Source organism: Squalius cephalus (assembly GCF_949319135.1).
Source record: "Squalius cephalus genome assembly, chromosome: 6".
Classification (NCBI taxonomy): Eukaryota; Metazoa; Chordata; class Actinopteri; order Cypriniformes; family Leuciscidae; genus Squalius; species Squalius cephalus.
The window spans coordinates 40,087,879-40,112,706 of record NC_137127.1 but is presented as its reverse complement, the minus strand read 5'-3'; the positions used below and the strand labels follow the sequence as shown (position 1 = coordinate 40,112,706).

The 24,828-nt window shown below is 40.7% G+C and overlaps 1 protein-coding gene across 1 annotated transcript; it reads right to left on the bottom strand.

Moving 5' to 3' along the window:
- Positions 1 to 781: 781 nt before the first annotated feature.
- On the bottom strand, positions 782 to 21,735 carry LOC307159896 (sodium- and chloride-dependent GABA transporter 2-like; the record flags this gene model as incomplete). The annotated part of the gene is made up of 14 exons (XM_079873593.1): positions 21,591 to 21,735; positions 20,313 to 20,447; positions 19,813 to 19,953; positions 18,678 to 18,765; positions 18,427 to 18,559; positions 18,057 to 18,191; positions 17,817 to 17,920; positions 17,609 to 17,733; positions 17,380 to 17,492; positions 11,902 to 12,039; positions 7,602 to 7,704; positions 7,383 to 7,483; positions 1,139 to 1,309; positions 782 to 904 (listed from the first exon to the last, which is right to left on the bottom strand). The coding sequence occupies exons 1-14, from the start codon at positions 21,727 to 21,729 to the stop codon at positions 782 to 784; spliced, it is 1,749 nt and encodes a 582-aa protein (XP_079729719.1). The 5' UTR covers positions 21,730 to 21,735.
- Between the last annotated feature and the right edge of the window lie 3,093 nt (positions 21,736 to 24,828).

Sequence of the window (24,828 nt, the reverse complement as noted above, 5' to 3'; positions counted from 1 at the left end):
CCATTTTTAGCAGTTAATCTTCATTGTTGTCAGCGAAATCATGTTAAAATCAAGTCAAATTGACAAAATCAAGTTGTAACCACAAAGATTGCACAAAATAGGACAATTTATAACTGACACACATCTACTCAATTTATTATGTTTTATTGTTATTTTTGTATTATTAAAATTATTGCAATGAAATTGGGTGGAGTTATGGGAAGTAGCCTACTTGTTAATCATTATTTGAATACTATATCAAGTTAATTGTTATTAAAATAAATACATGTTCAAAATTAACAACCATACTCCGGTTTCCCCAATATTATGAATCATGCCAGGGAAGTTATGCAAACCTACAGGTCACCAAAAAAATGTACACTCAACTTTATGATTTTTGTTCTGTCCTGTAAGGATTATGTACACAGAACTATACAATCCTCAAGATTGAAGATTTCTGCTGGATTTGTTTGCGTAATTATGTCCAAATCTAAAAGATGTCTGGCTCTCTCTGGTGGCTGTGAAAGGAAACACGAGCCACTGAATCATGCTGAATTAACATGGAATTAAGTTTATTTGGTGAATAATACTTTGTAAACTTCAAATAATCTTCAAAAACATATGTTGTCAAATGGTCACATGGTCTATATCTCGTCTCTGTAGCTATAAGATTAGTGTTGATTTCAAACACCAAAATATAAGTTTATCAATTCTATATTTCAAACTAAATTTACAATATAAACAAATGCTATAGTTGTTGGAGCTATTGTAGTTGTTTTTTTAATTCTAAATATGTAAGGCTTTAGTTTGTGTTGCTCCTGACTAAGTCTTCCATCTCTGCAGTAAAAGTTGTATCCTGTATTTCAGCTCGTTGCTTACAGGTGAGAGGGAGGTTTGTGTCAGGACTACACAAGTGGCGCCAACGCTGTCAAAAAACACAGACAAAGGGAAACAAGATCATATAATTTAAATATTTATTTTTTATTAGCTTGCTTTGGTTAAATTATTAGTTTGCATCCATCTTTTGCAAAGTTTCATTGTTTAATTCCAATGGGAATGTACCTGATTAAATGTATACCTCAAATGCAAATGTAAATGTCTTTGGATAAAAGCGTCAGCAAAATACATAAATGTAATGGTTGAACATTATCATCCTCACCTGTTTCAGACTCCCTTTCCCAGCACACATTTGGCCAAGCGCCCATCCAGGCACCAGCAGAATGGAGGACAGGGCCAGTAACCAACCTAGTGCGTATGCCCAGTCCGGGTACACATACCAGCGGTTAAAAGTGAGAGGCTTGTACTTAACTATTGAACAGACAAAAGACACCTGAAAATGGACAGAAGTGAAAGATACTGTGAAGAAAGAATGGGAAAGACTGTACGTAAGAACAGAGTAAGCTCAACTGAGGCATATCATAGCCCCTTGTGGTAAAGAAATAATCCAGTTTTTCCTCAACTGATTTACACATTCTTCCAAACTAAGGTAATTGGGATTGGGTTTATTCACTAATAATTGTGTGGATTGTTTTTATTTATACACACAGGAAAACTCACAACACGTGCATATGCACATGGATTTGTTCTTAACCATATACATAAAAAAAGATGGACGACACACCTTCACTCTCTTCCATTTTAGAAAAGTGAATCCACGAATATCCCGATATGGCACTGATATTTTGCGCTGATTACGCAGACTTGGAGCCAGAGTCTGTGCAGTAATGAGCCTGAAGTGGAACTGCAGTATCAAGGCCCCGCCCACACTTCCACAGAATCGGTTAGTACAGTTTAAATTCTTCTGTCAGCGTGCCAGCAACCAGGCATCTGCCCAAAGTAGTTTGACCTGCAGCTATCCCTGTCTCTGAAGAGCTGAGTAATGGGCGTGCCGAAAGGTTAATTGCTACAACAGAAACTGTTGCATGTTCCATTCTACTCACGTCAGGTGTACAGTCTAAGATAATTGAAAAGTAATTGACCGATTTGAGCATTTTTATAATTTCCCGTTGCATCTGAGATGCAAGAATACCTATGATTTCATTTTGAATCTCTTTGCCCAAATAGTGAACATGAGCTTCTTCTGATGTAAAAGCGTAATTTTTTAAAAAACGCCTCGGGTTCGTTTTTTTTGGTTTGACGCGCCGCGTCAAAAACTATCCGACCGATGAGATTGGTGCTTTTGCTCACGTGTCTGGAGCTTCTGAAGTTACAGTAAAACACAACTTGGGGGCGCTCAAACACAAAACGGTCTTGCCGAGCACACATACGTAACGGCGAAGAAGATATACGCCAAGTAGCGTCTACACTGCCGGGAAGAATTAAATATAAATATTGATTTATAAAGAAAACAGTCATGTTCCTAATTCTGAGTATCTGAATTTTTGTACTTTTGTACCTAGGAATTTACTTTGAATTTACTTTACTCTTTCCCCACCATTGAATTAATTTTCGGGCTATCCATGTTTTTACTGTTATACGGTAGGGGGGGGGGGGGGGGGGGGCGCTATTATGGATCTTCTGAAATGGTACATAATCTCCAGATACACAGGTGAAGAAGATGCAGAAACAAGTGATAGAAGATTGCTTACGCAAATGTAAAATGATGTGATCATCAAACATTAAACAACATATATTTTCAAAATAGGTTAAAGCTGCAGTCGGCAAGTCTGGCAGATTGGGTCGATTTAGCCAAAATTTTGAATGTTTACAACTCTCATGCCCCTCCCCCACTACCAGCGAGCACCCTCCCATCGAGGTTGTGCTCGTCAGTGCGTGTAAACCAGATTTTCTGTAAACGCGTCCATCTCTTCAGCATCGATTAACACCATGGACACGGAGGTAGGCTGCCCTGGCTAATCTACCCATAGATAGCAATAACTGAGGAATTGGAAGCTTGTTAGTAGATTTTCTCTCCGCCATCACGCTTCGTACAATCTTCAGGCGAACTTCAGGTGTGTCATGTGCATGTGATATTGTAACGTGCGCGAGGGAGGGGGGATCTGTGGCGTGTGCACGACCTGTGATTGACAGTCAGATCTCACACCCCCCTGCGCTGATTGGACCCGATGATCCGGGAGTGGTGGATTTTTGCAAAACAAGTAACACGCTCCAGGTGGAGTTAGAAGCTCGGGTTTTTTTCTAAAACCACCTTATTTATGTTGTTCTGTCGGATTATAGTGTCGATTTCACTGAATATGATCAAAAAAATATTGCCGACGGCAGCTTTAACAAATGAAATGTTGACCCAGGAAAGGTTAACGACTGTGAAGCTTAAGGGGTGTTGATGAACTCGACCTACTCCATCTGTGTTTTGAGCATCGTTCTGAATCCGATCTTGATGTAGCCTTTGACAAAAATACGGTTTCCTCATAGCCTAGAAATCTAGACGCACCCTAGCAGCAGCAAATTTTATTTTGCAGCAAGTGTGGTCTAGCAACTCTACGTTGGCTTTCGAGCTGGAAAAAACAAACTCTAGTCAGGCCAATCACATTGTGTATAGAGTCGGCAGGCGGGCTTAACATATTGACGACAGAGTTGCGACGGTTCCGTGCTACTTGAAAACAAAGAATGGCTGCTGCTGCTGCTGGCGAACAGCGGTCTTTCGAATCGGCTTTGGTTGCGTCTCTGGAGGACTTGGAGTTAAGATTTTCTTTGAGAAAAGAACAAAGAATGGCACTTAAAGGCCTGTTCACACCGGGACAAATTTCACGCGTGATATTCGCCAACGTTTAACGCCTCATGACTAAACAAAGGGCGCCAATGTGATTGTGCACAACAAAACGCCTCAGGTTCGTTTTTTTGGTTTGACGCGCCGCGTCAAAAACTATCCGACCAATGAGATTGGTGCTTTTGCTCACGTGTCTGGAGCTTCTGAAGTTACAGTAAAACACAACTTGGGGGCGCTCAAACACAAAACGGTCTTGCCGAGCACACATACGTAACTGCGAAGAAGATATACGCCAAGTAGCGTCTACACTGCCGGGAAGAAATAAGACGAGGAAGATGCAAGGCAAGATGAATGTAGAGCTGCTGGTCTCGTTGGTGTCGGAACAAAAAGAACAATATGACAAACGCGACAGCGACTACAAAAATCTTGATAAAAGAAAAAAATCTGTTTTACATTAAGCGCCATCTAATGTCAGGGAATCGTCAGCGAAAATCGCTTGGGTGTGAACACAAAAAACGCGTTGAAAAACGCTGGCGAATAACGCGCGCCGATATTCGTCCCGGTGTGTACGGCCCTTTAGTCATTCTTAAAAAAGGAAGATGTGTTTGTAGTTTTGCCGACCAGATACGGCAAAAGTTTCAACTATCAACCAGGGCCGGAGTGACACCACTTTTCAGCCCGGGAGTTTCAGGCCCAAGTCCGGCCCACTTTTTCCATGGTGGAATCCCAAATTAGCACTTTTTCCAAATTGGATAAATGAAGCAACAGTTCAGCTCTTACTATTGTGTAGTTTGTGCATGGTTCAACAAATAATGTAAAGGTTAAATAATAATTCACTTAGACTTTATAAGAAGCAATTGCGACTTTATTTCACGCAGTTCTGACTTTATTTCTTGCAATTCTGACTTTATAAGAAGCAATTGCGACTTTATTTCACACAATTCTGACTTTATATCTCGCAATTCTGACTTTATAACACGCGATTGCGACTTTATATCACGCAATAATAATTCACTTAGACTTTATAAGAAGCAATTGCGACTTTATTTCACACAGTTCTGACTTTATATCTTGCAATTCTGACTTTATAACATGCAATTGCGACTTTATATCACGCAATTCTGACTCTATATCTCGCAATTCTGACTTTATAACACGCAATTGCGACTTTATTTCACGCAATTCTGACTTTATATCTCGAAATTCTGAGAAATAAAGTCAGAATTGCGAGGTGCAAACTCGCAATTGTGAGATAAAAAGTCGCAATTATCTTTTAAAATGTTTTATTCTGTGGCGGAAACAAGCTTCCATACCTCCTGGCCTCTTCCTCCCATCCTCCCTGACGCGTACCGTTCCGGTAGGGCCGGCCCAGCTATCGGTAGGTGCCGGCGGTGCCGCGGTAAGCCCCGTTCACACTACAAGCGACTTTGTCGCTGCATGTCGGCAGTGGCTGGCGGTGAGGTCGCTAGTGGGCGTTCCCACTACTGGTTGCCTAGTAATTTTTATTAGTGACATTCACAGTTGTAGACAACAAATCTGTTTTCTTGCTGTTACAAGCTAACATTTTGGAAGGAAAAGTTTAAACATAAATGGAATCAGTACATAAAATGCATAATATTAAAGATGAATAAGAAACAGCGAGTGTTCTTTGCTATCGCGGCTATTTAACTGCAGCAAATGGGCAAATACTGGTCTTTCTGAGTTCACGAAACCATTCAGGCTCGGAGTCAGCACGGCAAATACCACAGTATGTACACGGATACATATCATACTATATTGGACAGTTTCTGACTGCTAAAATAAACTTCTCAATCATCTTGCCTCGGCACTGAAGAGTGATGGATCACGCGCGCCCTACTGACTTCACTCCGATTGGTTGTCGCTCCCGAAAGTCGCTCTTCATTTGCATAAAGTTGAACAGGGGCACGTTCAAGTTCAAAACGGTGCGCAACGTTTTGCTACGGTTTCCGGGTTGAACGTCATGTTTCCTGGAAACGGCGTGCACCGGTGTGCAACGGGGTTTGAGATACGTTTTCTCTTGTTTGGTGGGTGTGTCAGAACTGCAGTCCAATCAGCAGCAACATGTATAAAGCACGCGGTATTAAAGTGAACTCGCACAATGGGTTCAAGGAAAGTAATTTACAAATGTGTTCGATGCAGCTCGGTATACGCAACAACTGAGGATATTAGATAAGTTTTATTGTAAAAATATAGGATATCAACGTAATGATGTAGTTTATATTTTTAGCTTCATTGCAAGTGTATGACATTTGGTATAGAAATAAACAATGGTAATTAAGTGCTTTTCCTAAAAATGAGAAAGAAAATACAAGGTATTAAAACAGTATGAACTACAAATAAAGTCAGTATGTGAGGCTAAATAGTATATACAGTATATATATATACACACACTACCGTTCAAAAGTTTGGGGTCAGTAAGATTTGTAATGTTTTTAAAAGAAGTATCTTCTGCTCTCCAAGGCTACATGTACACAACTGTTTTCAACACTGATAATAATAATGAATGTTTCTTGATCATCAAATCATCATATTAGAATGATTTCTGAAGGATCATATGACACTGAAGACTGGAGTAATGATGCTGAAAATTCAGCTTTGATCACAGGAATAAATTACAGTTTAAAATATATTAAAATAGAAAACAGTCATTTTAAATTGTCATAATATTTCACAATATTACTGTTTTTTTTAATTGTTTTTTATCAAATAAATGCAGCCTTGGTGAGCAGAAGATACTTCTTTTAAAAACTTCTTACAAAATCTTACTGACCCCAAACTTTTGAACGGTAGTGTGTGTGTGTGTGTGTATATATACAGTATATATATATATTACAAACAGACTTCCAGCATTTCTTTTCTTTTATTCCATAGCTGGTGTGTGCAGTTTATTTAGCTTGCTTAAAATAATTTTCTCTTGTTTAGTAAAATTTGTTTTTGATTGCAGTCTTTTTCTGATTCCATTGTTTCCTTGGATTTGCTTCTCAGTTCCATGCAATTTTAAGATTTTCTTCGTTCATTCCATGTTTTATAGGCAACCTCTATCATGCTAATTCAGATTAGCACAGTTGGTTTTAAATTAATCTGGTTTATTTTAGTTCAGGACTCCATAGTAACTAATCCGTACTTAATCTGTGTTACAGAAAGACATTTTTTAAGGCACGATTAACTATTCTAGATTAAGGCCTACTCCTGTCTTAATTTAAACCCTGTCGGGAAACCGCCCCATAAAGATTAAATATATTTAAGATGAAATATGAATAAAATTTATAAGACCATCCAGAATATGTTTTTTTTGTACATGTGGTTTAAGTTCCTTAATTTTTTCGTAAATTTAGAATAAAATTTAGAACATAAGTTATTGACGTGGAAATGTTCGTAAGCAGATCTATACACAGAATTTACGCAGACCTGCAGTGATGTTGATGCACATGTATGCAATGCATGTATTTATGTATCATTATTTCCCATGTGTATAGTTAAAAAAAAACATTGTTACGTGGGAACTCTAACAGGGGGAAAACATCTCCACCGTGGAACACAATAAAAATGCTTTAGTTTAAGAACACTAGTTTTTTTTATGTGAGTATTTGCTTTTGTTAAATGTTAAAAGAACTGACTTTGGTTTGGAGAATTGTTTAAAATCAGTTGAGAAAAACAATAAAATATTTGTTTGACTAAGTATAAGCATCTGTGCATCCAAAATATATATACTTACCAGGGACACAAGAGGAGTCAGGTATTTCCAGCACAACATGAATATGTAGTTGGGTCGTGAATTTGTCATGTCTTCAATGACGTCAAACATTCTCTCAGCCCCTGTTGCATAGGAGAGGAAATACTGTCAATGCAGTCTTTGACATTTTGCATTTAACTTTTCATTTTATTATAGTCAGAGTCTGTTAAGTTCAGTTCCTGAAGTTTGTTTGCAACTCACCAAAGACCGAACCAATGGCCAGAGACTCGAACATAGACAGGAACAGCAAACAGGCTCCATTACAGGCATAGTAGTCAAACAACTGGAATATGTACATCCCCCCCTGCAGGCCATAATACAATATTGCAACTCTAGATATAGTGGAAAAGTTTGTTTTTAACTGTAATGCTTTCAAGGTTAGAAATATGCTTGAATTGTTGTTAATTCCATATATGATATTCATTGTTTATATCTAGAGGTAGTGGGCAGTTCTCAGAGTAATACCATTATAGATGATATACAGAATAGGCATTTTTACCTAATTTAACTTTTAGATATCTGTAAATTATGAAGTATAAAGGCAATTTATTAAACATATTTCTTAAAACGGCTGGCCTTAATCTTTGTAGTAGACAATAGTCACATTTGAGTAAAAGAAACTCAAGTAAAAGGTAAATTGCCCCCATCAGACTCATGCCTCCTTCCGCTCTTTGTTCCCCCTCTCAAGACTATCAGTTATCAATAAATGCATCATCAAGGACTCAATAGATGTGCATCTCTCTCATAGTCTCATTGTCTAGCCTTGACATTCTCACATCACTACCCTTCCGTAGTGTTCCTTGCTGGTTGTCTTTCTTGGATTATCTCCAATTCCAACATACACTATATTGCCAAAAGTATTGGGACACCCCTCCAAATCATTGAATTCAGGTGTTCCAATCACTTCCATGGCCACAGCTGTATAAAATCAAGCACCTAGGCATGCATTTGTGAAAGAATGGGTCGCTCTCAGGAGCTCAGTGAATTCAAACGTGGTGCCGTGATAGGTTGCCACCTGTGCCAACTGTTTGTTATAATCCAACTAAGTAGAAGCAATTGGGAACAACAGCAACTCAGCCACAAAGTGGTAGGCCACATAAAATCACAGAGTGGCGCATGCTGAGGCGCACAGTGCGCAGAAGTCGCCAACATTTGTCAATAGCTACAGACCTCCAAACTTCGTGTGCCCTTCAGATTAGCTCAAGAACACGGCCAAGCAGCTGCATCCATGCCTTACATCACCAAGTGCAATGCAAAGCGTCGGATGCAGTGGTGTAAAGCACGCCGCCACTGGACTCTAGATCAGTGGAGACGTGTTCTCGGGAGTGACGAATCACGCTCCTCTGTCTGGTAATCTGCTGACGAGTCTGGGTTTGGCGGTTGCCAGGAGAACGGTACTTGTCTGACTGCATTGTGCCAAGTGTAAAGTTTGGTGGAGGGGGGATTATGGTGTGGGGTTGTTTTTCAGGGGTTGGGCTTGGCCCCTTAGTTCCAGTGAAAGGAACTCTTAATGCTTCAGCATACCAAGACATTTTGGACAATTTCATGCTCCCAAATTTGTGGGAATAGTTTGGGGATGGCCCGTTCCTGTTCCAACATTACTGCGCACCAGTGCACAAAGCAAGGTCCACAAAGACGTGGATGAGCGAGTTTGGTGTGGACGAAGTTGCCTGGCCTGCACAGAGTCCTGACCTGCACAGAGACGGAGACTGCGAGCCAGGCCTTCTCGTTCAACATCAGTGCCTGACCTCACAAATGCGCTTCTAGAAGAATGGTCATAAATTACCATAAACACACTCCTAAACCTTGTGGAAAGGCTTCCCAGAAGAGTTGAAGCTGTTATATCTGCAAAAGGTGGGCCAACTCCATATTAAACCCTATGGATTAAGAATGGATCATAAAAGTTCATGTGCGTGTAAAGGCAGACATCCCAAAACCTTTGGCAATACAGTATAGTGCATCTCTTCTGTTATACTCCCCAGTGTGTCTTGCAGTATCTGTAATATATATGATCCTCCATTTGAGTTTGTACCATCATCATGTCTTATTACATGCTTCCTGAAAGAAGATGATCCAGAGTTTTGGTGGTCTTGGCAGCTCGGTGGAGTTCAGATCCAGCTGGGTTCGTGCTTGTGGGCTCATGGTGTAGAGCTCTGCCAATGTCGCACTGCTTCCTTATCCACTCTGAAACCTCATCACGCTTTGCCCACAGCCTCCATGATCCATGCCCAAAGAAAACAACCCAAATGTTGTGCTTCTGGTTCTTCCCTAGTAAATCCCTCAACAGTTCTGACTTCACCATCCATGTTTTTCAGCCAATTATCCAGTCCTCTGGCCACTACAGCTAATTATTCTGGCTCAAATGGACAGATGGAGAGTGTCTCTCTCTGATCCAGAACACAGCCAGACCCAGAGCCCAGCCCACCACCACCCACGGCTGCGGAGAATTCGCTAGAGCTCCCCGCAGATGGAGAGCGACCGCCCAGGGGTGTGAGCCAGCAACATCAGTGGGAGAAGGAGTTCTGGTGGAATTGGACAACGAGGACTGGTTGATGGATTTGGACACGGAGGTACTGTCTCCCACCCTATCCCACCCGGTATTATCTGTCTGTTCTGAATCCTCGCTGTTTCAAGACCGCACTGAGATTGTTTTGTTGACCTGTTGGGAATTGGAATTACCGTTATTGATCACGTCAAGCTTACCTCTGTCACCTTTTCCTCACCCGAGCGTGAGTATCCTTTGGCTGTGCATCCGGCCTCTGATCCCTTTGCTCCACTTCGGCTTGACGATCTGTTGGCCACCATAGATATCATATAATAAAGGCTAGATGTCTTGTGCATGCTGCTGGCCAATGGAGGTCGACGTCTGGACGTGGCGGCCATCTTGCCACAGGCAGCTCGCTCACCCGTAACATTGTGTTTTAATGCTGCATGTACTTTTTAAATAACCATAGCTTGGTCAATTTTCTACCGATTTTCAAACGGTTTGGTTTGTTATAAACGTCAGAGATGTAGTTATGACACTGCATACATATGAATAATTATAACCATGGACATCAAGCATTCGGAATTATAGCCACGTTAATAACGTTTGGAAGAAACCAAACCGTTTGTAAATCCGTCAAGATTTCAGCGAGATTAAGAGTATTTGTGTTCGTGCTGATCACTCTCCTTACATCAGGTACCACCGAGCCCGCCAGAAAGCCTGCCTGTGACAAGATGGCTGCCGGTGATGCCGTTCGAGACTCCGCCGTAAGACATCTAGCCTTATATGGATATCTATGGTCGCCACAGCTTCACCTAGGTCTCCAGTGCCAGCGATGTGGCTCAGGTCCATCAGCTCTCTGTCTGTGCCCTGGGATCCATGGGCTCCTGCTTCGTTGGTTGTCCCCCGGTTGTCGTCGGCCATAGCAACATCTTGGCTCCTCCCTCCATCGACTCCGCCGTGGGCTGTCGTCACTGCCGAGTTGTGGATCTGCTGCATCGGGCTCTTACCGTCATCGCCGCCGGGGTTTCGTTGTCCTCCTGTCACCGTCCTTCGCCATCTCCTTGTCCATCCCCTAAGCCTCCTCCTTCTCTCCACGCCATGAGGTTGTCACAGATGATCTTCATCTGTCTGTCTGCAACCTTGTTAACACATTGGAGTCATATTGTCTCATTGGCAAAGCAAACCTCCAAAGCTCCATGCCTTCACCATCTTCTCAATATAGCTCTCAGCCTCCAAGCAAAATTATGACTTCCATAACAGGTAGTTGCTGGTAATCACGCTGGCACTGAAAGAGTGGCACCACTGGATTGAGGGAGCCCATCACTCATTTCAAATGATCACAGATAACCGCAACTTAAAGCACCTTTGTGATGGAAAGCGGCTGAACCCTCACCAGGCCCAGTGTGCCTAATTTTTTAGCAGATTATTTTACACCACAACGTTTCATCTAAGATTTATGAACACAAAAGCAGATGTCCACTTCTGCTTCATCTTCATCTTCATCTGTTATCAATCATTTCATTATCAAGAACTCCATAAATACTCACCTCTCTTACAGCCTCTCTATCTAGTCTTGACAAGGATTGTTCTGACCACACTGTTCTTCTGGAGAATTATCTTGATGCTTATCCATTGCTTTTCTTTGACCTTCTTTCTACCTGTCAGGCATCTAATGCCTGCTGTTTTTTGTTCTCTCTATTGTTGCTCACCTACAGTATGTGTCTTGAGGTATCTTCACTTTGGTTTGTACCACCCTCTTGTCAAATGCTTTCGGATATAAATTAGCCCATAAATTGAAAGTTGTAAAGTAACTGTACTTAATATTACATGTACTTAATCGGACCTAGTGTCAATTCCAACAGATATTACTTTTCATGTTTTTTTGTGCCATGCTGGATGCATTGTTGCATATTGATTAAAAAAAAAAAAAATGAAGCATGGATTTCGATTCCCTCTCTCTCTCTCTCTCTCTCTCTCCCTCTCTTTCTCACACACACACACGCTTCCTCTGACCTCTGTAACTATGATGAGTTCTCCAAAGAAGCAAGTGAGACAGAAGAGCAGGAGGAAGATTTCTCGTCGACCAGCTCTACGCAGCACCACGGGGAACAAGTCCATCACTGATGTAATTATGCACTCCACTCCAACAAACTTTGAGGGATGCAACACAAATGCGTTAGAACTATGAAACCTTTCTTTTGATAAGCTTATTGGTGTACTTAGTATAAACTGGCCAGTTTCATCAGATTTAGCAAAAAATTATAAAAAAAATTACCTAAATAAGCATTTAAAAATAATACTACAGATATAAAATATATATTTTTTAATACAGTTAAATGAAAATTCTTGGTTCAAAACAAGTTACAGTCTGCATCATTTGTGGTATAATGCTGATTAGCACAAAACGAATTCCCTTCCGATACGTTCACTCGTATTGTGTCTTGCTAGACACCATGGAGAAAACTCCTTTTTCTCAGATTATTGTAGCCTTTTATTTAAAAATGCATTGTTACTGCACAGCAATAACAGTGTAGTGATATGCACTGTAAGCGTGCTTATTGGCTGAGCAGTGGGAACTACATAAACCTATGGTGATGCGGCGCATCTGTGCAAGCTAATCGGGGCACATCCTGCCGAACCGAGTGCAGAGATCGCCAAAGGGGGCGGGGCATTTGCCTATTTAAACAGGAAGAGGAACCTCAGAGGAAGAAAAAGCGGCACCAGAGGACTGAGCGATCGGATATGAGTGAGCTACTGTCTGCGCAGATCCTGCGTGCCTCACTCACTCCACAAAGACAGATTACTCTGGTGCTCTTTACCCACCCACCCTCGTTTCGTTTGGAGGTTCTGAAGAGGACTTTCATGATGACACAATGTCATTTGTGGCTTCTGATGCGGAGCATTGGTTAGGCTCTAGAGACCTTAGTGACACCAGAGCTGGACTGGATGCAGAGTTATTCCAAGTCCTTTCTAAAGCCGTCGAGGAACTTGGAGTCGAGTGGTCTACCCCAGAGGACGCCATACGCTGGCCCCCTCGTCAGTGATCAGCGTCATTCTTCCCTGAAGTTTATGAGAAACTCACTAAGTCGTGGCGTTCCCCCTACTCGGCCCACCTACGCACTTCCACATCCACCGCTCTCACTACTGTTGACGACGCCGTGGAGAATGGATAAGAGAAACTGCCCCCTCTCGACGAAGCTGTGGCTGCACACCTCTGTCCGCCTACTGCTATTGGATGTAAGTCCAAGATAGCTCATCCATCTAAGCCCTGCAGGACCTTTTCAGCCCTCACTGACAAAGCCTACACGTCCTCTGGCCAAGCGGGTTCCAACCCTCACACCATGGCAGTCCTTTAGGTGCACTGGACGCCACAAAGGCAGCCGCCCAAGCCATCGTAAGAGCCATGTCTAGCCTAGTGGTGCTGGAGTGCCACTTGTGGCTCAATTTGACAGAGATCAAGAACGCAGACAAAGCTGCCTTCGTCGACTCACCTGTCTCCACCACGGGTCTCTTCGGCCCCACGGTAGAGGGCTTTGCTGAGCGTTTCATGGTGGCACAGAAGTCTTCGCAGACAATAAGCCACTTCCTGCCCAAGCGCTCCAGCTCTGCAGCACCATGTCGGTGCAGACTCAGCAGCCAGCCAAGCCAGCGTCTGCGACCGATCAGCCACAGCCAGCTCCTGAGCACCTGTCTAAGCGATTACCTCCTAAGCGCCAGGGACACGGCCCAAGATAACGCTGGACCCTGCGCCTCAGAAGCAGTCCTGATCCCGCTTCGTGGGCATATTCGACAATATAGTAAGGAGCAACGTAGTACACGTCCTCCGCACTGAAGTAATGAGATTGCTGGCGAAAGGAGCTGTATAGACAGTTCCTCCTCCCCACAAGAAGTCAGACTTCTACAGCCAATACTTCCTCGTTCCCAAGAAGGATGGTGGCCTCAGGCCCATCCTGGATCTCAGACATCTGAATCGTGCCCTCATGAGATGGCCGTTCAAGCTGCTAACCTTGAAACAAATCCTCTCGCAAGTACGCCCAGGGGATTGGTTTTTCTCAGTGGATCTGTAAGATGCATACTTTCATATCCAAATAGCCCCCATCACAGAGCATTTTTGACATTCGCGTTCGAAGGGGTGGTCTACCAGTATTTGTTCCTACCATTCGGACTGTCCCTGGCATCACGCACTTTTACGAAGTAAAAGCACTTTCCCCCTGAGAAAGAAGGGGATGCACATCCTGAATTACCTCGACGACTGGCTCATCCTGGCCCAGTCAGAAACAGAATTGATTTCCGAATTGATCACAGATGTGTGCTCCTCAGCCATTTGGAATGCCTAGGACTCAGAATTAACCTAGTCAAGAGCTCACGGTCTCCCAGCCAGAGAATCTGTAACCTGAGGGCGGTTCTCGACTCAGCCCAAATGCGGGCGTGGCCAACACCCGAGCGCGCTCAGAATATCCAGCGGCTAGCAATATTGTTCAGAGTATGGGGCCTTTTCCCCTCTCAGAACTTTTCAGAGGATGCTAGGCCTAATGGCCTCCGCATCGTCAGTACTTCCACTGAAACTGCAGGTCCCAACTCATGCCTGGTGATCAGGTCGCCTTCGTGTCAAGGTGAACCATGGCTGCATCAGAACTCTGGCCCCTTGGACGGACCCCAGCCGTTAATGGACTGAACCAGGGAGCAGACATTGTGTCCCAGGGCAACATGGTCCCAGGGGAATGGACCCTCCATTCCCAGATGGTTCAAACGATTTGGAGTATCTTCGGCAGGGCAGAGGTTGACTTCGCCTATGAAAGAAAATCTCACTGCCCAATACTCTTTACAAAGAGCAGGGATGCGCTAGCCCACGAATGGCCCAGCCTCCCCTTTACACCTTACCCCCAGTTGCGCTACTCTCTCAGGTCAAACGGATCAGGGTGGACAGACATGCCGTCCTTCTGGTGGCCCCTCTCTGGCGGACCCAACCTTGGTTCCCCAAGTTGATTCAGCTGCTAGCAGCAGCCCCATGGCCAGTTCCCCTGAGGATAGACATCCTCTCCCAGGCAAACAGGACAATCTGTCATCCGCATCCCAACTTGTGGGTCCTCCACGTATGACCTCTCACTGGGAATTTACGTACCTCCCAGCGAGAGGCCTGAATACTATCTCTGAGGATAGAGTCCTGTCCACAAGACGCCTCTACACCCTTAAGTGGTCTGTTTTCTCAGACTGGCATACAGTCCTGAACCAAAACCCTATTTCGTGTGAAGTACAGCTGGTGCTTTCCTTCCTACACGAGCTAATGGATGCGGGTTGCACCCTCTCCACGCTCAAGTCTATGTGGCGGCCATAGCTGGTGTGTAAGCTGGTGTGTGGTGGGTGTTCTAACACAATATGGCTGCCATCACATCATCCAGGTGGATGCTACACATTGGTGGTGGTTGAGGAGATTTTTCCATTCTATGTAAAGGGCTTTGAGTACCCAGAAAAGCGCTATATAAATGTAACAAATTATTATTATTAAATATAGCAGCATACCACGCTCCTGTGCCCGTTTAATCACTGGGTAGAAGCAAACTGGTTGTTCGCTTCTTGAAAGAGAGCCACCCCATTGGCGGGCTCTGCGCTCTGTTTGGCGGGATGCCCCCTGATTGGCTCACGCAGATGCGCCGAATCGCCATAGGTTCATGCAGTTCCCACTGCTCATCCAATAAGCCTACACAGATCACTGCACTGTAATGAATGTGCAGTAGCACTGCGTTATTGAATAAAAGGCTTCAATAATCTAAGAAAGAGAAGTTTTCCCCATAGCATCTAGCAAGATGCAATAATCGTTCCTGTTATCTTAGGGAACCGAGGTTATGGTAGTAACCGAGACGTTTAGAATTGTCTTTTGTTTTGTTTAATAATAATAATAATAATAATAATAATTAAAGCTGCAAGCAGCATTTATCAGGGTTCAAGCATTTATGGCCTTTAAGCACATAAGCATTTAAGACATTAAGTTTTATTTAGCAAGCATTTAACCACTGAAATAATAGATGGAAAATCCATTTACAGCCAATACAGGCAATTTACCATAGGAAATATATGGTTTTCAAAGCTTTTTTACAGTTATAGTGCCACCTATGGTCCGATCTCCATGATACTCTGCATGCAAAACCACTGTACTTTTGGTTGTTGTAGAACCACCTATGGGCCAATCGGGGTCATACTCTGATAGGTTCTCCCCAAATTGAGGCCTACCATCTGGCCAGGTTTCAAGTCTCTAGGCCTTACGGTTTGGCCTGCACGATCAGTTTTACAAATCCTTACAATTACAATAGGGTTTCAGCATTTCATGCTTGAACCCCTAATAAGAATGGAAGCTTTTTGCCAGTTATAGCGCCACCTATGGTCCGATCTCCATGAAACTCTACATGCTTCTTCACCATGTTATGACACATATGCTCATCAGTTTTTGTGAAGTTCTGAGTTTTCCTTTAGGATTTATAGGCTTTTGAGTGTATTTTGTCACACCCCTTTTATAAATGACCTTGTTACAGCCACACAAATGCAAATGTTCAACTTTTTTTCAATAATTATTGATCTAGAGAGTCCAGAGAATTGTCCTAGACTGGTTTAGTTCCGATCGGGCGAAAAACCAGGGACTAGTTTGCAAAATAGGTTTTGGACAAATTCGACATGCAGAAAATTGTTCCTGCCTAAATCGAATTTGGAGATACACATTTTGTCCGCTTCAAGCCAGGGATCACCAATCACCGACAGGGGTGGGTGTTGTGAGGTTTTGCGCTCGTGCACGGCTGGCTATGACGGCTGCACGTGAAAACTTCACAACACCCACCCCTGTCGGTGATTTGTTGGAACACTGTTTATTTTGGTTTTGAGTGGTGGTGAAAGCAATTGTTTTTGTGTGCAGATCTCAGAGCCTAGGCTGCCTTTTTTGACGGCCTGCTTATGAGGCGGGCAGCTAGCGGATCGTTAGGAAAGATTATATGAATGTGATCATTTATGTTTGGGCCTGAAATCGCTGATACAACCTTTAAGGTGTGGCACTTACAATGGGGCCCATTTTTGTAGGTTTAAAAGCAGAAATTTGAAGCTTGTAATTATATAATAACTCTTAAATGAATTATTCTGTTCAAATGTATTGTATTATTTGAGCCTTAAAGTGGTTTAAATCATTTTTTTTTTTTTTTGCAGTTGTTTGTGTTTATGAGGTTGCACTGCATTGTGATGTCAATTACATTTTAAGGCTAAAGTGTCTAAATACTGTTTAGTTAAGATCTATATTTTGGTTTACATAAGAACATTTGATTGTATATGAAATACTGATTTTACTTTAATGTAATTGTAATTCTTAAAGCAAATATAGAACGTATAAAAATTAGACTATCAAGAAAAGTATACATATAGTTTTATTATTAAAAATTACAATTTAATATACATCCAAGAGCTGTAAATGAATATAGAGTATTAATAAAAGTGTATGTGTTAGTTTTAGCTCACCTGTGTATCTAGCCCCAGCAAAATAATCATGATGAAGAAACAAACAGCCCACAACTGAGGGAGAGGCATCATGGCTACTGCCTGTGGATAAGCTATAAACGCTAGTCCTGGACCTGACAGAAACAGAGTGAGATCTGATTTTAAGCATTTTGTATTCTTAATCATTAATTTAATTTTGTCTTCACTCGCCCTATAATACCTTCTGCGTTTTAATGAAATGTTTCAGTACCTGATTCTGCCACCTCTTCAATGGGGACACCCTGCTCTTGGGCCATGAAGCCTAAGACTGAGAACACAGCAAAGCCAGCCACCAAACTGGTGCCGCTGTTCAGAAGGCAAAGCCACCAACAGTCTCTGATAGACATAGATTATACAAACACATAAATAAAACAAATCCAGCTATTCATTTGTGCACTCATTTTCATTTATTTACTAACCTGTAGCAGTTGTTGTTGTATTTATTATAGCTGCCTAGTACAATGAGAGTGCCAAAAGACACACTATAGGAGAAAATGATCTGAGATCCTGCCTCCATCCAAACCTAAACAAACACACAGCACCCCAAGCTGTATATTAATAGTCTGGTGTTTTAAAGCTTTAATATGTGTTGTTACTTTTCCTTTGAATTTATTTGGTTATAAGGCACCAGGGAAGTAGAGGGCACATGGTGGGGTTACCTGTGGGTCAGCGAGACGGGCCGGTTCAGGGTAAAGGTAAAACACAACCCCCTGCAGAGCTCCAGGAAGAGTCAACCCACGAATCAGCAACACCAGTAGCATCACATACGGAAATGTGGCTGTGAAATACACCACCTACATGCACAATGCAATAATATAATAATATTGAAACTGAGAGCAGAATAAATATAGAATAAAACATGAACTCATCCTCAAAACACAAACAAATCTACATTATAAACTGAAGAAACTTAAAGTCGCCATATTTTATAATATAGAAAACAATGAGGAGAAACAATCTATGACCAACGTTTAAATATAAACAAGTTATTATCAAGTGAATATTCTCCCAAATAATATTCTTGCATACCTTTCCTGTAGATTTGACTCCTTTCCAGATACAGAAATAACATATGATCCACATTGCAAAGAGACACAGAAGAATCTCCCAGTTGATCTTACCAATCTCCTCAATACCTCCAGAGAGAGCCAGCACTCTGCGCCTGTACAATGTGACAAGAAAGAGAAACCGTAAGCATTTTTATTTTAATACATATTAAGAGTTTTTATTTAGTTTTATTAGATGCTGTTTTTCAACAGTATCAATTTGCGTTTATTTACTCCCAGAACTCAGTAGCTGCAGGTGTTGAATTAATTAGAGATGTCTGGTTGAGGGTCAGATTTCTTGTAGCAAGATTTACACAGTCATCTAACACAGAGAAATATATATATTTTTTAGTTTTATAGAATATTCAGCTGTGATTATAATAATTTTTATGAAGACCATGCTTATGAATTATAGCCCCATTTATTAATATTTATAAGTAAGTATTACTATAAATATATAGCATTTACAAAGACTCATTAAGACCTATATTGCATTATAAGAACAGTTATGGTTACATTTAAATTATTTTTATAATTCCTCAAGTCATGCATTTGCTTTTTCAATGTGCATGCTCAATCTATTATACGCTGATTTATACATTTTCAAATATAAAATAGTTCCAGTTGCTGTACCAATTAGTTACCAATTATGTATTTAATGGCTAATGTTTGCATTAGAGTTCATGAATGGTAATTTTGATTTGTTAAAATCTATATCTCCTTAGCCATATGCATGGTAATGTTTATAGCAGTATGAAATTATACTTTAAAAAATATTGTTGCAGTGTTTTGTTAGTAGGCTATGTAACATTAAAAATGTTCGTATTAATGAGTTCTGTTTTCCCCCCATTATTTTATTACAGGAATTATTGTTTATTAGTTACATTTACAAGTAAACAACTTAAATGTATAATGATCACTTCTTCATGATTTCTTAACATTTGCTTTAGGAAAAAAAGTATTTATAAGAACACAACACGACTATTAATAACAATATATTCACTTACAGAAATAAATCTGAATGACTAAAAAGTCGTAATTATAATATAATAACATTATAGCAATGCAGGTTACATCTTTATAAGTACATTCATGGAACCATACGACTATGAATAATTCATACTTATTAATCAGTGTATAATGGATTATGAACATGCACATTGAAAAAGCAAATGCATGACTTATATGAGTTCTTATAATGCAGTATAGGTCTTAATGAGTCTTTATAAATGTATTTATAAAATAGTAGTACTAATAAATAAGCATAAATGAAGCTATAAATCATTATAAGCATGGTCTTTATAAAAGTGTTACCTATTTTTTAATGCAGTGTTTATTTAATTATATTAATTTTAGATTAGATTATCACCTGTGTTCCAGGTGTTGTCACAACTGGCCCATGGTAGTTGGGCACTGAAAGAGAAGAAGAGGTAGAAAAGCGCCCAGGCCAGAATGATGATGTAAGACATGCAGCTGTACAGAAGAATCAGTTGTCCTGCATAGCCAATACCTGAAAAAAGCAAACAGAAACACTTACTAAAGAGAATGAAAACAGAATTAAGTGAATTATCAGCACTCATCAGAACCCAAGACAAATGCAAATTGGGAGGGACAAATATTAAATATATTACATATTTTACATATACAACCAAGGGGAAGCAGCCAGGGGGTCCAACCAGCCTTATAGCGGTTCAGTATGCCTATACATAAAGCCAAATACAATTTTGCAAAGCCAAAATTTGAATTTTGCAAAATGAAAAGTTTGCATAAAGAAAAAAGAGTTTTAATCTTTCTAATTATTTATAAAGTATTATCTATTCCTAAATAAACTTAGATTTATTTATATATTTTTTTTTAAATCACTCTCACCTTCAGCCAGTGGACAGAGGCGATGCCAACATGTAATGCCTCCTTCCCGTGTGTACTGTCCCATTGCTGTCTCTAGTAGGAACAGAGGCACCCCACAGGTAACCATAAACACCAGGTAGGGTATCAGGAACGCCCCTGAGAACACACCATTACAATAATACATTATCTAATGGGGACATTAATTGCACTTTTTTTTATTATATAATGTTCTCCAGGGTCTACTTATAATGTTGGTAAGATTTTTACATAAAACACAGTCATAATTTAGAAAAAAATGGCCATGGTGATTCAATGTAAATCACCCACTGCTTTGGTTGAGTAACATTGTTTGCACATGAAATGTGTATTATATGTTGTTATCGCGAACTGATCTTCTCCATCAGAAGTTTTTTTTAACAACGTGATTTTGCAGTACTGAATGCATGAATACAATGGACAGAGTTTTATTTTCAGCGTGAGCTCACACACCTGAGTTCTTCACTCTTGTGAGTGATCTCATCATAACCAACAGTGTAGGCAGACATGATGTAAATATGAGATTCATTTTGCAATGTAGACAGTTTCAATTATTATAATGAGAATTTTGTAGACTAGAGAATATAGAGCTTGTGCCAAACTGAAGTGATTGACAGCTCCAGGGATTATAAAGTAAGTATTCTTTGATCGTTTTCTATTATTTAATCACAATTTGAATAGGGGGCTCAGTGGGTAGCACTGTCACCTCACAGCAAAAAGGTCCCTGAATCGAGTGCCAGTAGAGCCTAGTGCATGTTCTCCCTGTGTTGGTGTGAGTTTCCCTCACAATCTGAAGCCAAGCAGTGAGTGTGTATGTCAGCGTTTCAGTCCTGTGATGGACTGGCTGTGGTGGAATAGATAGGCTACCTGTGACCCTACATAGGACAAGCGGTTTGGAGAATTAAAATAATAATTAATCACAATCAGGCTTTAGAATTAACATGGTTACTTACATGTTGCATTATAGTTGCATCCGCCTTTCAGTAAAAGTGTACATAAATAATTATGCTCTACTGGCACGATCAGGCACTTTGTTGAAAATAAACAGCAACTTAACAGATGACAGAATCCTTTGGAAGGTATGAAGATGATAATCTTCAACAACTAAGAACTGCACAACATTTGGAAAACTACAACATTTGGAAAACTTGAATTGAATATATTTTTATACAAAGTGACCCTGTCCCGTCACTAACATCATGTTACCAGTTACATTCAGCAATGTGTAGATATAATGAAATACGCATTTAGGCTGCATCATACCTCCTCCATTCCTGTAGCAGAGATAAGGAAACCGCCACACGTTACCCAGTCCAACCACATTCCCTGTCACAGCCAGAAGAAACTCTGCTTTACTGCCCCAGTACCCTCGCTCCTCTATTTGTTCTTCTATTCTGTTCATTTCCTAACTCTGTTTTCATCAGTTCAGTCTGATCCCACAGTCCTGCTGTAATTCTACAGTGGGGAGGATAATAATTAAGAAACACATTAGTCAGTGTGTGAGTCTAAAACTGGCAAATGCATCATTTATAATGATGGTTGGGTGAGCCTCAGGTAAAATATATGCATAAGTAATACATTTCGAGAACATTTAAATATGTAAAACTTTCCATTTGTTCAGTCAGCAACTTCTACTAAGTTTTAACAGTTAAGGTTTTACAGAGTTGTAACACCACTGGCCATAACAGCAGTGACACATTCTTACAAAGGATGAATTATGATGTTAATAGCATCTCAAAACCCACATCACTGAGCAGAGTAAATCAACACCTTCTTAAATCTGGAACACCAGTGACCTTTGTGAAAATTAAGTGCATTTAAAAACCTAATTTAGTGAAGTTGGGAAATCACAATGTGCATTTGATCACATTTTATTCCTCTGAACTGACCCCAAGTTTTCACAACTTTTAACTGACCCCAAGGTTTCACAACTTTTAATATTTTTACTTTTTAACACTGAAAAGACCAATGATATAAAATAAAGGAAAAACATTTCTTTTTAAATTATTTATAATATTTATGAATTTTTTTTTTTTTAACTAAAGTAAACAAATGGAACCTTACTGTAAAGTGTTATCATGTTATTAGTTAATGGATATTATTAATAGATAACATTTTATATACTATAGTCTAAGAGTATACGTTTACACGACAACAATGCTTAAAGGAACATGATGACTTTTGGGGACTTTAGCTTATTCACCGTATCCCCCAGAGTTAGATAAGTCCATACATACCCTTTTCATGTCTGAAAAGATGAAGTAACTCTGTCTGACACACCCACCGCTAGCCTAGCTTAGCACAAAGACTGGAGGTAAATGGCTCCAGCTAACATACTGCTCCCAAAAAATAAATAAATAAACAAAATAATTACTATTTACATGTTGTGATTTGTATAATCACAGCGTGTACAAATAACAAGCTCTCTCTTTCTGCAAATTGTATAGTTGCATGAGACACAGCCATCTTCAAACCGAATACATTCTGGGAACTATATTCTCAGAAGACGAAGCACTGCTTCTTGGGCGGAGTGATTTGCTCGCAGCACCTGAGAAGCCCCGTGGTGAGGAGCAGAGAGTTCGCTCAGAGTTGGAGTAAATCACTCCACCCAAGTAGCAGTGCTTCGCCTTCTGAGAAGAGTTACGGCACGCATGGAGATGAAAAGGGTATGTATGGACTTATCGAACTCTGGGGGATACGGTGACTAAGCTGAAGTCCCACAAAGTCGGCATGTTCCTTTAAAACGGAGAAGTTTTACCTTTTAGTTCTCCGCGTACAGACGACATCAGTCTCGTCTATAGCCCTATTTGCGCGGGATTAGTATTATCTGGGGACCTTGTGTGATTTAGACAATGAGATGTTACTGACTTATCTCCTGGATATGATGTCAATAGGCTATTGCTTGGAAATGTCTAGGTCTAGCTGTATGATATATCACAAACAGAAGAATGTTCCTTACCGCATGCTGATGTCATCAATCTCCATCTAATCATTCTTTTTGTTTTCGCTCTTCTGATGGTTTTCAGCTTTCTCTTTCTGCAAATTGTATGGTGTATAGCAATATGACCCAGTACCCTAAATACTCCAAAACACTCCAACGCATCCTTAATTCTTTGCAAAAGATGGATACAAAAACCTTGAAAAAACTGATATACGACTCCGGAGATACTGATATTATGACAGGACCCTCTGTGTTTGGCGAAATATGGTAGGTCATTTGTGGGGGAATTTTTACTTTACAAATTACAGACATGGCCGATTAGCACGGGATTAAGATCACAGACAACCTCCGCAATTATTACAAATGACTAGATCAACATCAGTCAATCAACATTTATTTGTCAAGCACATTTAAAAACAACACAAGTTGGCCAAAGTGCTGTACATGTCTAAAAATTACTCAATAAACACTCAACAAACATTCCCAACACAAAACAATGGCTCAATATACAACACTGATCAGTGTCCCAAAGCCTAGGGGCAATTGTATACCACAGCGTAGAGGTGTGTTTTCAGCATAGATTTAAAACATTCTAACGAGTCACAGGATCTGTCATGCAGTGGAAGACTATTCCAAAGATGTGGGGCTGCCACAAAAAATGTACAATCTCCTTTGGTTTTCAACCGTGATTTGGGAACATGTAAGAGCAAACTCTGGGATGATCTTAGGGGTCGAGCGGAATAATGATGCTGTAATAGATGTGCTGTATACTCCGGAGCAAGACCATGCAAACCTTTAAAAACCATGGTCAAAACTTTATATTGGACTCTAAAATCAACAGGAAGCCAGTGCAAAGAGGCCAGCACCGGAGAAATTCTAGATCATTTCCCTGTGCCTGTCAACAGTCTGGCTGCTGCATTTTGTACCAGCTGCAACATTGATAGCAACTTTCTAGACAATCCCAAATATAACGAGTTGCAATCATCCAATCTGGATGAAATAAAAGCACAAATGACAGTTTCTATGTCCTTAAAAGACAGAATTCTCTTCAATTTGGCGATGCTCCGCAATTGATAGAAACTACTTTTAACCACGGCATTGACTTGTTTGTCAAATTTCAGCTCCGAATCAAAAATGACACCAAGGTTCCTCGCTTGAGTGTTGACATTAGTGGTAAGGGGTCAAGATGTAAAGAAAGCTGTTTGGCTAACTTTGGGGGACCAAAAATCACCACTTCAGATTTTGACTCATTGAGCTGCAGAAAATTAGCAACCAACCATGCCCTTATATCGTCCAAACACTCAAACATAGTTGTAATGTTGGAGTCGGCACATATAGCTGGATATCATCAGCATAACAATGGTAAAACACATTATATTTTTGGCAGATTAATCCCAGAGGGAACATATAGGGTATATAGGGAAAATAAAACAGGACCAAGACATGAACCTTGAGGAACCCCTGAGGAAATAGGCTGAGAAGACGAAATAGAGCTTCCAAGCTCCTCTGCAAAAGATCTTTCATAGAAATAGGAGGAGAATCACTTAAAAGCAAGCCCAC